The sequence below is a fragment of the Microtus pennsylvanicus genome, chromosome 11 (genome assembly GCF_037038515.1).
Source record: "Microtus pennsylvanicus isolate mMicPen1 chromosome 11, mMicPen1.hap1, whole genome shotgun sequence".
In the NCBI taxonomy this organism is placed as follows: domain Eukaryota; kingdom Metazoa; phylum Chordata; class Mammalia; order Rodentia; family Cricetidae; genus Microtus; species Microtus pennsylvanicus.
The window spans coordinates 25,042,464-25,055,138 of NC_134589.1; the positions used below are offsets into that span (position 1 = coordinate 25,042,464).

A 12,675-nucleotide genomic window follows, 5' to 3' on the forward strand; every position below is an offset into this window, starting at 1 on the left:
TCAATTTTATCTTTCAATTTTTTGCAGTTGTTCTATTTTTTTATTGCATATATTTATGGGATGTGTGTGTTATCTTGCTCACTTTATTATATTATTTAATTTTGGGGGGCTTTTTAAAAAAATATTTATTTATTATGTATACAACATTCCTTCCATGCCTGCCTGCATGCCAGAAGAGGGCACCAGATCTCATTATAGATGGTTGTGAGCCACCATGTGGTTGCTGGGAATTGAACTCAGGACCTTTGGAAGAGCAGGCAATGCTCTTAACCTCTGAGCCATCTCTCCAGCCCTTTGGGGGGCTTTTTGAGACAGAGTTTGTCTGTGTAGTTAGTGTTGGCTGTCCTGGAACTTGCTCTGTAGACCAGGCCGGCCTCAAACTCAGAGATCCACCTGCCTCTGCTTCTTGAGTGCTGGGATTAAAGGTAAGCGCCATCACTGTCCGGCTATTTATTTATGTGTATGAGTCTTTTGTGTGCATGTATGTATATGTATCACATAAATTCCTGGTGTCCAAGGAGGACAGAAGAGGGCCTCAGATCCCCTGGAACTGGAGTTACAGATGGTTGTGATGACCATGTGGGTGCTGGGAATGGAACCCAGGTCCTTTGCAAGTACAAGTGCTCGTAACTGCTGAGCCATCTCTTTAGTCCCACCATCACTATATAGGAGCACTCGTGTGTGAATCTGGGTGTGCATGCATAGCGTGCATGTGAAGACAAAGTATGATGTCATGTACCGTTGTCATCGTTGTTGTTGTGTCCATGTACCCCTGAATCGTCTCCACTTCCCCATAGGAGCCCTGGGAATACAGACACTTGTGCTATGTGCCTGGCTTGTACTGGGTCATGGAGATCTGAACTCAGTTCGTCATGCTTGTGCTGGAAAAGCTTTTGCACACTGAGCCTTCCCATATTACACTTAAAATGCCCCAATACTTGGGGAGTTACCAACTAGTGTAGCTGAATGTATTGATGATGGGAAGGGACGAGGAGAGAATTCTAGGCAAGGAGAGGCTCTGGAGTGTGGGAGGTACCTTGATCCCCATTCCTATGGGCTAAGGTGGATGATGGACAGCACAGCTAAGCTATAAAGCATCTCTGAAAAATCAGTCATTTCTTGTGAGTCACATGAATATGATGCATGCTAATTATGTCTGTTTTAGCCACTGAGCACATTGAGAACCTACTATATATATGCCAGGCACTACTTTTTTAAACAGTGAGACACATGATCCTGGCCTTGTAGAACTTGTCATTTAGAGGGGGTAGCAGCGGCAATAAATGATCCTTTTAGGTAGCAAGAGATGTGCTGAAGAATAGGGCCTGTCACCAAGCCCACCTGGGTCCTATATAATAACATATGCCTGTCATTCCATGGCTAGGAGAATCACAACTTCTGACTCCTTTGGGACTAGGCATACACATGATATACATACACACACAGGAAACACTCATGCATATAATTCTAAAACAAAACCAAAATCAAATCCTTGAGAACCAGCACTTTTCAGAATGTCTTCCCTTTTCCATGTTGGAACTGGCTTTCTGGATGCTCAGCCAAGTGCTGCCTGCTAAGCTACATCCCCAGCCCTCTTAGCGCTATTTTCCAAGAGGAAAGTACATCTAAGAAGAGGAAGAGCTGGGGACATGAACCCAAGCAGGCATTTCTGATGTCTGTCTGAGCACTCAATGCAGTGGTGAATGCAACAGTGTAGGAATACATGTGATAGGAACGAGACAGCACCATTACTGGCTTTAGCTCAACAGAAACACATTCCATGTTGGTGTCTGTAAGAACCTGATGTTGATGGGAATTTTAATGCCAATCTAGTATCCTTCCAACATCTCATTCTAGGCACTTTTAAAAACCCATTTCTTCAGCCGGGTGAAAGTGGCGCATGCCTGTAATCCCAGCACTTGGGAAACAGGGGCAGGAAGATCTCTGTGAGTTTGAGGCTAACCTGGTCTACAAAGTGAGTTTCAGGATAGTCAGTGCTACACAGAGAAGCCCTGCCTCAAAAAACAAAACAACCCATTTCCTCTGACTGGTCCTATTATGACTGATGCTGAGGCAGAGGTGAGCTCAGCAAACTGCAGGAAAGCAAACTTCCCTGGAAACAAACCATGGGCCATCATTCTGTGTCAGCAAATGAAGGATTCTCAGGAATGTCATCTCACTAAGCATTATTTTTAAATGGCCAGAAGAGCACTGGACCACCTGGATTTGGAGTTAGTTTGAAACTCCCATGCGCTGGGAATTGAACCCGGGTCCTCTGGAAAAGCAGAACCATCTCTGCAGCCCCTATTTATTTATATTCAGGGTCTCAGGTAGTCTTGATGATGACCTTGAACTTCTGATCCTTCTGTGCCTCCCTCTCCAAGTGCTGAGATTACAGGCATAGAGTACCACCCCCAGTTCATGCAGAGCTGGGGATCAAAGCCCCCTGGGCTCTGTTCACACTAGTGAAATGGTTAGACTTGATTGTCAACTTGGTCAATGAAGAGATTCACTCTCCGGATAGGTTTGTCAGGATAATCCTGGACTGACTAACTGATGGTGGGGAACAGTGTCCCCCAGAGTGAAGAGACTTTTCAGTGGTAGCCGAGAGGGGAAAGCAGGTCTGATTGCCTGCCAGCCTTCACGTTCTGCTGGGTAGTATATCTACCAGGTGGCTGTTGCTGCCATCTTCCACTAAAACCAGCTTCTTTGCCCTCCCAACATGGATTGAAGATAGCAGCCATCCAGGAATTCTCCAGGTCATCAGCACCACCCTGAGACTGTTGAGGCACCCAGCCCTGTGGACTAAAAACTACTGGGGAATACTAAAGCACTAGACAAACCATCTATGGACTGATTGACCTACATCCCCAGCTTCTCCCTCACTGATTCAAAGCCATACATACAGAGCAAAAGGTGGGGGTTAGGGATCTTATAAGTCAGAGAAAATCAACTAGGTCAAAGAGTACAGTGTGAGGAGTGACGGGCCTACACTTCTTGTGGCAAAGTTAAATTTCTGAGCATGGCGATGGTGGCGCACGCCTTTAATCCCAGCCCTTGGGTGGCAGAGGCAGGCGGATATCTGTGAGTTCGAAAAAAAAACCCCTAAAACTAAGACTAAATTTCTGTAGCATAAAAAGACCAACTTTTCTCTCAAGAATCCAAGTTATGGAGGCTCAGGACCAGCAAGGAGTATGTGTGTACCTGTGTGTAGGTGTTGGTGGAGGGAAGGCAGCAGAGGTAGTCCCAGCACTCAGGACTAAGGATGGCCGATTATTACGGAAATACTGAAGGCAGCGAGAGCTACAAAGTGAACTAGTGAATCTTAGGCCAGACACGGAAAGGGACCCGTCTCAAAGAGGCAAAACAAAAACCAAACAAATCCACCACCACCAAGACAAACAAAAAACTCTTGATAAATTCAAATGAAAACATTACAATAAAACGTATTTCCTGGCCAAATGTGGTGACGCCTTTGATCTTAGCATTTAGAAGGCAAAGGCAGGTGGATCTGAGTTCAAGGCCAGCTTGGTCCAACCTACTGAGTTCCAGGCCAGCCCGAGCTGCAAGAGGTCAATTTTAGAAAACAAAAAGCCACGCCAAAACCATACTTGCATGCTAACCAAATTTTTTCTTAAAATCAAAGTTAGGGTGGACGTAATCAGAACATATTCATATATATATATGAAGCTGTCAAAACAACAAACTGAAAAATACAACAAAGACATTACAGGTTAGGCTGGCCAAGCCGGTCTGTCCTTTCCAGAAAAACACTAGATCCTCCTGGGTTTCCCAAATGTGGCTAGTGTAAGGGAATTTCCTCACATGTTAAAACTAGGCGGTAAAATCTACATGCCACTAATCCTGGGCCCATCTGCTCCTAAACCCGACTTGCAGCCCAGGCGCCCAAGTGGGGAAGGGAAGGGACTGTGGACTGTCAATCAACTACGTACACCAGATTTTATTTTTTGATACAAGATTTCAGACTGTAGCCCAGGCAGCCTAGGCCTTCGAGATACTGAGATTGTAGGTGTGTCCCAACGCCTAACCAGCGCACGTGTTCTTTATATCCTTCTGTCCACATCTTTTCGGTCTAAGTTTGAGCACCAATGGTTTAAGGTAGATGTTGCGTAGTCTAAGGTCGCACCTCCGCGAAACTTTGTAACCGCAGAGGTCCGGACAGGGACTCCAAGGGCACTTAGAAGAGCCCGAACCCAGCTCCGACAGAGACTTCCATCGGCTGTGTGACCTTGGTCACGCTCCACGCTCCCTCCGGGCTTCAGCTTCCAAATCCGCACCTTGGAAGGTAAACCACGTGGCCCGCACGGTCCTGCTTAGCCCAGCGCTGGGAGACAGCCGACCTCGCCATTAAAGCAGCTTCCTGTGGGCGCGGCGCAGGACTTTAACGGTCCCCCTCCCCGCCCCCTCCTAGGCCCGCGAAATCCCCACTTGTACCCCAGCCGAGTGACCGCGCTGCGCAGAGCCCAGTCCGAGCCGCTCGCGCGCAGCTCCGCCCCTCCCCGGAGGCGTCCCGTCGTGCCCCGCGCTGGACTCTTAAGAGCCCGGACGACTCCCGCCTTTATGCCCGGCGACCCCGAACTCCTCTCCCCACTTCGCCGGGCGCCCCGTCCTATCAACGTCCAGAACCTCAGCCAATTGGACGCGCTCCGGACCTTACCTTCCGCCCGCCCTCCTCCCCGCGCACAGCCGGTGTGAGCCCGAAGGCCTTTACCAGGCCTGCCCAATCAGCAGGCGGCTCTTACCTGCCCCACCCCAATGTCCCCCCTCTCAACCAATGAGCGCTCCCCATTCCTCTGCCCGCCCAGCCAACCGGGCCTTGAAGCCCGCGGGCGAATAGGCGCGCGGCGGCCCTTCAACGCTAACCTTCTAGCCAATTGGAGATTCCGCATAGCCGCGGCAGCAGCCAATCGTCGTGCAGCGCGGTGCCGCCGCGGAGAGGTCCGGCAAGAATATCCCTCCGCTTCCCTCCCTCAATCTCTCTCCCTCCCAGCGATCCGCCTCTCACTTACTGCCGCCCTTCCTCTTTTCTCCCTCCGCCGCCTGAGCACCAGCCGCGCTCTGAGCTGCCCCCGGGGTCCCTCCCCCGCCGCCAGAGGAGCAGCTGCTGCCGCCTAGCACCTTAGGAGGGCGGAAGGAAGAAGAGTGGGGAGGAAGGGGAGACAGAGCGCCTGCCCAGAGGCAGCCGGTGAATGGGCTTGTGGTGACCCCCGCCCCCCACCCCACCCTCCCTTCCCACCCGACCCCCAACCCCCATCCCCAGTTGGAGCCGCCGCCCGAGAGGCCGGGCCGTCGTCTTTGGAGGAGTCCCCGCCGCCGTCACCTCCGCCATGGAGCTGATCACCATTCTCGAGAAGACCGTGTCTCCGGGTAGGACTCGGGGCCGGGGGTCGGGCTGAGGTGATTGCGGTGGGGGAGGGGGTGGCCCCTCTGACCCCGCTGCCTCTCCCCATTCCTCCCCCCCCCAGATCGGCTGGAGCTGGAAGCGGCGCAGAAGTTCCTGGAGCGTGCGGCCGTAGAGAACCTGGTGCGTACTGCCCCGCCGCGCCCCATCCCGCCTCGTCCCCATCCCTGCGTGCGGGCCTTCCCGCCCTCCTGGAGGCCCAGGCCTCAGGAACCCACCCCGCCCCATCTCGTCCCCCTCCCCCCCACCCGGTCCAACCTAACCCCGCCATCGGGAAGCCGGTGGGTGTGTCCCGCCCCGGGCCCTGCGTCTGGCCAATGGCGAGGCGCGCTGGGGTGACCGCTGGCCAATCGCCGCGCGGCCTGAGGGCGGCGGTGCAGCGGGAGGGAGAAAGAGGGAGGGAAGGGAAGTTAGGTTGCACGGCGCTGCGTGTTCAGCAAGGGTGGGGGTTGGGGAGCCGGGCCTAGCGGCCATGTGGAAGCTATGCGCCCTGCTGCCTGCCTTCTACTGGCCGGAGCCGGCTTTTCCTTCCTGTCCCGTGGCTCTTGCGGCCGCCTGCACCTACTTCTCAGAGCCCTACCCTTTCCCAGCTTCCTTGGGCTGTGCTCATGGCCACGCCTGGCACCCTACCACCTCCGAACCCACTACCACTATTTTTCCCCTTTCGCGCGGTTATCCCTTTCCTGAGCTACTCGTGCGTGTATCTTATGGTTTGGACTTGGATCATTAGGGATTTCATCCTTAGGAATCTGTATCCTGACTAGAATCTAATGTTTATTCCTGAGATTTGACCTTATCTGAAGAAATCACAGAGGTGTAACCCCGTTTAAGAAGTACATTAAAGCCAGGCGATGGTAGCACATGCCTTTAATCCCAGCATTCAGGAGGCAGAGGCAGGCGGATCTCTGTGAGTTCGAGACCAGCCTGGTCTACAGACCTAGTTCCAGGACAGGCTCCAAAGCCACAGTGAAACCCTGTCTCGAAAAAAACCAAAAAAAAAAAAAAAAAAAAAGAAGAAGAAGAAAAAGGAAAAAAAAAAGAAGTACATTAAAAAAAAGACTGACCTTTTGTAGGAAAATGGGAAATGATTTAAGTATTCTCTTTGCTATCCCTCTCCTTGTGGATGGGTGACAGAGGGAAGGGGAGCTGGTATTGAAAGTCTTAAAGTTAGTGATTCAAAAATCACCTACCAAATGTGGACCTTTGTGATAGTTGGGTTAAAATAGTAGCATCCTTAATGTGACAAGACCTGTTTATACAAACCACTTTTCTTTTTGGTATTTAGGTAAGGGACTTCATATTAACCTTTTATCTTTTAACTTACTCCCCCCCCAACATTCCTTGTTAGTGTAGACTGAGAATGCCCCTTGTGGTATATTCTTTTGCTGATTTTCAAAAAGTCCTTTATCTTGCTCATAATACTCTTCAGTGACAATAAAAAATAATAAAACCTTGGGAATTACCTCCTGTGTTTTAAGAGCTTCCCCTCCCCCCATACCGTGTGTGTGTTTTAAAAGCTTTAGAGTTGCTTTTTGGTCTGTATCTTAAAAAGTATTTGGAGGATTCGCTGTTAGTACAAAACATGAGAGGGCTTTTGGTATGTGTTGCTATTAAACAGAAAATGTTTTTTTCTTGGCAACCTGTCTTGTCATTTTTATCTTCATTTTTTTCCCGTTTCTGAATATTTTACTTAAATCCATTTTTCTGAACAGTCAGAATCAGATTGCAGAGGACTAGGTCCTGACATCTGTTTGAGGCTTACATATATTTCTGTTACTAAGGTCACTTGTACAGGAGAGAAAACTGTCCTGAGTATTATTTTTGCTCTAGATTTTAATTTTTTAAAGTATACACCAATTTTCTCCTTCCCATGTCCTGTCATCTAGCAAATTTGTAGTACTGGGCATTCTTACAGGTACATGGGGGAACTTGTACCTAGGATATCCCACTATCAGGTTGTCAAAATTGCTTTAATTCTGGGGAGCTATCAGAAGATTTATGTGCAATCTTGGTTGGAAGACGCCATTTTTGTATAGTAAGTAATGTTTTTACAGGAATTACTCTAAAGCAGGGTCTTTTTACATTGCTTAGTTTGTTTGGGAACCTTGAGTGTTAAATCTAGATTTCCCAGTTTCCTGAGAGATTTTGATTCGATCTAAATTTGTGTGTGTGTGTCTCAGTAGTTTAATGCTGTACAGGGAAGTTGAGATTTCTGAGACTGACAAATTCATCTGTTCTTAACAGCCCACGTTCCTCGTGGAACTGTCCAGAGTGCTGGCAAATCCAGGAAACAGTCAAGTTGCCAGAGTTGCAGCTGGACTACAAATCAAGAACTCTTTGACGTCGAAAGATCCAGATATCAAGGCACAGTACCAGCAGAGGTGGCTTGCTATTGATGCTAATGCTCGTCGGGAAGTCAAGAACTATGTGAGTAATTGTCGTGTGGCCGAAGGAACGACTTGGTCATTGCATGGCGTAGAACTTGACAGTGCTGTCTCTTTTTGCTTCATTTAAAACCTATCACTGTGGCAAAAGTGTCTGCCAATAGGTTGGGTTCGCTGACTTAAGGTGACCTGCAGCAGTTTGGGATCTCATTAGTGTTGAAGAAAGACAGGTTTTGGTGTTGCAAATCACTGCCCTCTAAGAAATTTCACTAATACTGAAATTTCTAAATATCGCGATAGAGGCTTCTAGGATCTATAAAGCCTCAGGTGCTCTCTTTAGCATCACACAAGAAAACAGTATGTGTTTGGAATCTCTGGAATGAAGTTGGGAATTCTTTCCATAAGTCTCCTGTTGCTCAGGCTAGCATCAATCAAATTCCTGGTCTTCCCTGTCTTTTTACTTTTATCCTGAATGCTGGGGTACAGATGTATTCCACCATGCTTGGATTTTCAGAGATTTTTTAAATGTCTTCATTTTTATTTATGTGTCTTTATTTATGTTTGGGTGCCTTTGGTCAGTAGAAGAGGGTGTCTTCCCCTGGAACTGGAGTTAGCTGCCTTTGTTAGCCATCAGGCAAGGATGCTGGGAACTGAATTCTCAGGTCCTTTGGCAGAGCAGGAAGTATTGTTGATTGCTGAGCTATCTCTCCAGTACAATCAGACAGCTCCTGTTGAGCTTTGGTGGCTAGTTCAGAGCATTAAATGGAAGGAGTTGCAAATGGGATTATGGCATTAATGATGCATTTATATATCTATTTACTTATTTGTTTGGTTATTTTGGGTCTGGGTCTCAGTACACTAGGCTGACCCCAAACTCATAATCTACCTCCCTCTGCTTCCTGATTGCTTAGATCTCAGGTGTGTTCCAAATTATGAGAAACTTCCTTGAGATCTCAACACTGTGGTTGAGATGTTGAATTTTAATGAAAATACAGTGTTCTTTGCTGTTGTGCATCATGGTATTTTTGTGAGTTTTTCTGTTGTTGTTGTTGGGTTTGCTAAACAGCTGTGAAGCCATAATTTGTTCTGGGCATTTAAAATGGATATAAGAGAAATATTTGTATACTTAATGTAGGTTGAGATTATGGGCATTATAATTGTGGGATTTAGATACCAGCTTTAGGCAAATTAATATCCTTCGAGTCCAATGCTTCCCCAGTAGTGACCCTTATTCCTTCTCCAGTCACGCTTTCTAGTAGTACCTGTTACTTGACCTACAAGGTAGGAAAGTAACTTATTTTGACTCTCCCTTGGATTGTATAATGATGTTTCTGTCCAAATTGTTCTTAGAAATAACATATTTCCAAAATGCTGTATTTAGGCAGGGTCTCACTATGTAGCCTTAGCAGGCCTTACTTACTAGGTAGACCAGGCATGCCTCAAACCCACAGGTGCCTATGAAGGACAAATGTGTTGGATCTCAGTGGAATTATAGGTCCTGGTGAACTGCTCAATGTAGGAGCCAAGCTTGAGTCCTCTGCAAGTGATGTATGCACTGTTAATGGCCATCTTTCCAGCCATATATAATATTTTAATCCCCTCTTTCTCTTACCTGTTGGACATAAATGAAATATTTTTTTTAAAAAATTATTTTATGCATGAGTGCTCTATTGGCATGCCTAACTTTATGCCAGATGGAACATCAGATCCCACTAGAGATGGTTGGGAGCCATCATGTGGTTTCTGGGAATTAAACTCAGGACCTCTAGAAGAACAGGTGATAACTCTTAACCACTGAGCCATCTCTTCAGCCCCCATAAATATTTTATGATTGAAAAAAATCCTTTTTTTTTTTTTTTTTTAGTTTTTGATTTTAAGTCCGTTTCTTTGTAAAAGTTCTGGAACTAGCTCTGTAGACCAGGCTGGCCTCGAACTTACAGAGATCCTCCTTCCTGCCTCTGCCTCCCTCCCAAGTGCTGGGATTAAAGGCGTGTGCTTTTGGAATTGGGACTGTCACTGTGTTCCTAGGCTGGCTTCTGCCACATACATGGTAGTTCTTCCTCTCCCTAGTGTTGGGCATCTGCACTTTGGGCTGGGACTTCAATCAGATTCAGTTATTCCCATTCTGTACTGATAGTTTACCTCATTTTATTTATTTCATTTTGTTTTTGTGATTTTGAGAAAGGATCTCTTTGTGTACCCCAGGCTGGCCTTGTACTCACATTGCTCTCCTGCCTCAGCTATCTAACATCTTTTTTGTTTGTTTGTTTGTTTGTTTTTTCGAGACAGGGTTTCTCTGTGGCTTTGGACCTGTCCTGGAACTAGCTCTGTAGACCAGGCTGGTAGCTATCTAATATCTTAAGTGCTAAGATTATTGACGTGAATTGGCTGTCCACCACTTTATGTCTTTGACGTACAATTTTTATTGACATTAATTCCACCTCTACTGTTCCTAGAGAGCAAAACTTTCATTTAAGATCAGAATTATTTGTTATCGGGTGGAGGTTGACAAAGTAAGAGTTCATACTGCCTGATAGCTACGCAGCGGGCACTAAATGACCTGACCCAGTGAGCAGAGCTGGCCTGAATATCTGGCAGCTTTTCTTTGTCCTGTTCATGCCAGGAACAGTTAACTGTTTGCCTTTGAGTGGGCTGATGGTTCTTACTGAGTTCATGGTCTGAGTTAGCTGATCAGGTAATAATGGTTAACTGTGGACAAATTGTGGCTTTATTCTTAATCTGAGCCTTTGCCATTACCCTGTATAAATGCTGTGTGGCTGCCATTTCCAATGAGACATGTTTAGTGACAAGTGGATCTCCATTTGGCATCACCAACTACTTGGTGATGGCTAAGAACAGTATTTTGTTTCTTAGGTGTACAGAACTCTTAGAACTCTTGAGAGTGCAAGTTATGTAATAGTTGAATTTTAGATTTTGGTGACATTTAAATGATGGTGTCAATCAACCCTAAGCCTTTTTGTATGAGTCAGTACTGGGTTGTCAGTGACCAGAAAAGAGGTTTGGTTTGTTCATGTCATTGGTGAGAAAAATCACTTTTTTTTTTTTTTAAGATTTATTTATTTAGTATGTATACAACATTCCTTCCCTGTATGCTTGCATGCCAGAAGAGGGCACCAGATCTCATTATAGATGGCTGTGAGCCACCATGTGGTTGCTGGGAATTGAACTCAGGACCTCTGTAAGAGCAGTCAGTGCTCTTAACCTCTGAGCCATCTGTCCAGCCCGAGAAAATCACTTTCTTGAGATTAGGTTAGTGTACCGGGAATTACATTTCCCTGGGTGCTCCATAGCTACACATTCCATGACTCTACCTTCCTGTCAGTGAAACACTCTGTCTTTACCACCAAGTGCCCAGAAAATGCATTTTGCCCTCATTGCACCCACCTTACTTTGCAGTGAGTGCTGCTTCTCACTCTTGAGTTTCAGACAGGTGTTTTTGAAGTGAGGCGTGAGATCAGAAGTTCATTTGGCTGGAGACTGGTTTTGATAGTCTTTGTGGGGCAAGGTGAACAAAAATCAGGCACATGATGGTGTGTAAAATATGCTCAAAGAATGTTACAAATTGATATTCTGTTGTCGTCCCCCCCCCCTCCAGGTTTTACAGACTTTGGGCACAGAAACTTACCGGCCTAGTTCTGCTTCGCAATGTGTAGCTGGTATTGCTTGTGCAGAGATCCCAGTAAACCAATGGCCAGAACTCATTCCTCAGCTGGTAGCCAATGTCACAAACCCCAACAGCACAGAGCACATGAAGGAGTCCACATTGGAAGCTATTGGTTATATCTGCCAAGACATAGTAAGTATTTGCCTACTGCTTCTAATTTATAGACTTTGAATCTTTTACCTGTTACAGGAGTGGTACTGGGAATCTATCAGATGGAAACACCAACCTGCTGTAGTGCTTATGGCAATACTTACTTTGGACCTGTATTCTCAAATTACTAGTTATGCTCTGAAGTAAGGAACTTGAGGGTCATGAACTCTGAATGGGACTGTTGGGTTATAGCCTCGCATTCATGAGACCCTTAGGTATAATCTCCAGTACAAAAATAAAAAGAACAAATGGAGAGTGGAAATCCGTATGAAATACTTTGTTTTGAGACATCTCTTATAGTCCAGGCTGACCTTGAACTCCTGTTGTCTCCATTTCTCAAATGCTGGCTTGGGGTTCCAAGTACTGTGACTGTTGCGGTTGCCTTTTTTTTTTTTTTTTTTTTTTTGGTTTTTCGAGACAGGGTTTCTCCGTGGTTTTGGAGCCTGTCCTGGAACTAGCTCTGTAGTCCAGGCTGGTCTCGAACTCACAGAGATCCGCCTGCCTCTGCCTCCCGAGTGCTGGGATTAAAGGCATGCGCCACCACCGGCCCGGCTGCGGTTGCCTTTTTAATTACTGCCCGGAAGCCAGTTTCCTCACTTGCTGTAGTTGGTTCAGTCACTATATCCACAGAAGTCTTAGATGGAGCCCTCCCTGGACTGTTGCTGGTGAGGTTTACTCCTCTTGGTATCTGTTCAGCATTGGCTTATTACATGGTTCATAACATTTGACCTGAACTTGGATGTCTTTAGATGTTTTAAATGTACTAAAACTTTGTTTGTCACAGGCAGGAAAAGCCACAAGATACTACCATCTCTGTGTATACAGAAAGGGAAAAAGCCAATGCTTCCTGTGTCCAGAGACATGTTAAGAAGTCAGGGATGGTGGGTTTGATTTGTTTCAGTTTAGTTTTGTGCCATTCTGGAGTATTTTGTGGGTAATTTGCAGAACTGTCCCAGATGAAAATGTTTGAGAAAGGGTCAAAGTCATGGAACTCCCTTGGGTAGATTTTATAGTTAAAAAGATTGGTGATCAGC

General features: G+C 46.4%; 1 protein-coding gene and 1 long non-coding RNA gene across 3 annotated transcripts in view; one reads left to right on the forward strand and one right to left on the reverse strand.

The window, feature by feature from the left end:
- Window positions 1-3,946: 3,946 nt before the first annotated feature.
- LOC142860120 (uncharacterized) lies at window positions 3,947-5,114 on the reverse strand. Of its 2 annotated transcripts, none has more exons than XR_012912296.1 (2): window positions 5,031-5,114; window positions 3,947-4,381 (listed from the first exon to the last, which is right to left on the reverse strand). It is a non-coding gene; the product is annotated as an uncharacterized LOC142860120 (long non-coding RNA). The 2 variants fall into 2 exon arrangements; XR_012912297.1 differs by lacking the exon at window positions 5,031-5,114 and adding an exon at window positions 4,679-4,724.
- Window positions 4,982-12,675, forward strand: part of Kpnb1 (karyopherin subunit beta 1) — a 29,051-nt gene continuing 21,357 nt past the window's right edge. The window contains exons 1-4 of the mRNA XM_075990923.1: window positions 4,982-5,388; window positions 5,487-5,545; window positions 7,667-7,849; window positions 11,423-11,623. Coding sequence (XP_075847038.1) covers window positions 5,349-5,388; window positions 5,487-5,545; window positions 7,667-7,849; window positions 11,423-11,623 — 483 coding nt within the window. The 5' untranslated portion in view covers window positions 4,982-5,348. The remainder of the gene's footprint in view (window positions 5,389-5,486; window positions 5,546-7,666; window positions 7,850-11,422; window positions 11,624-12,675) is intronic.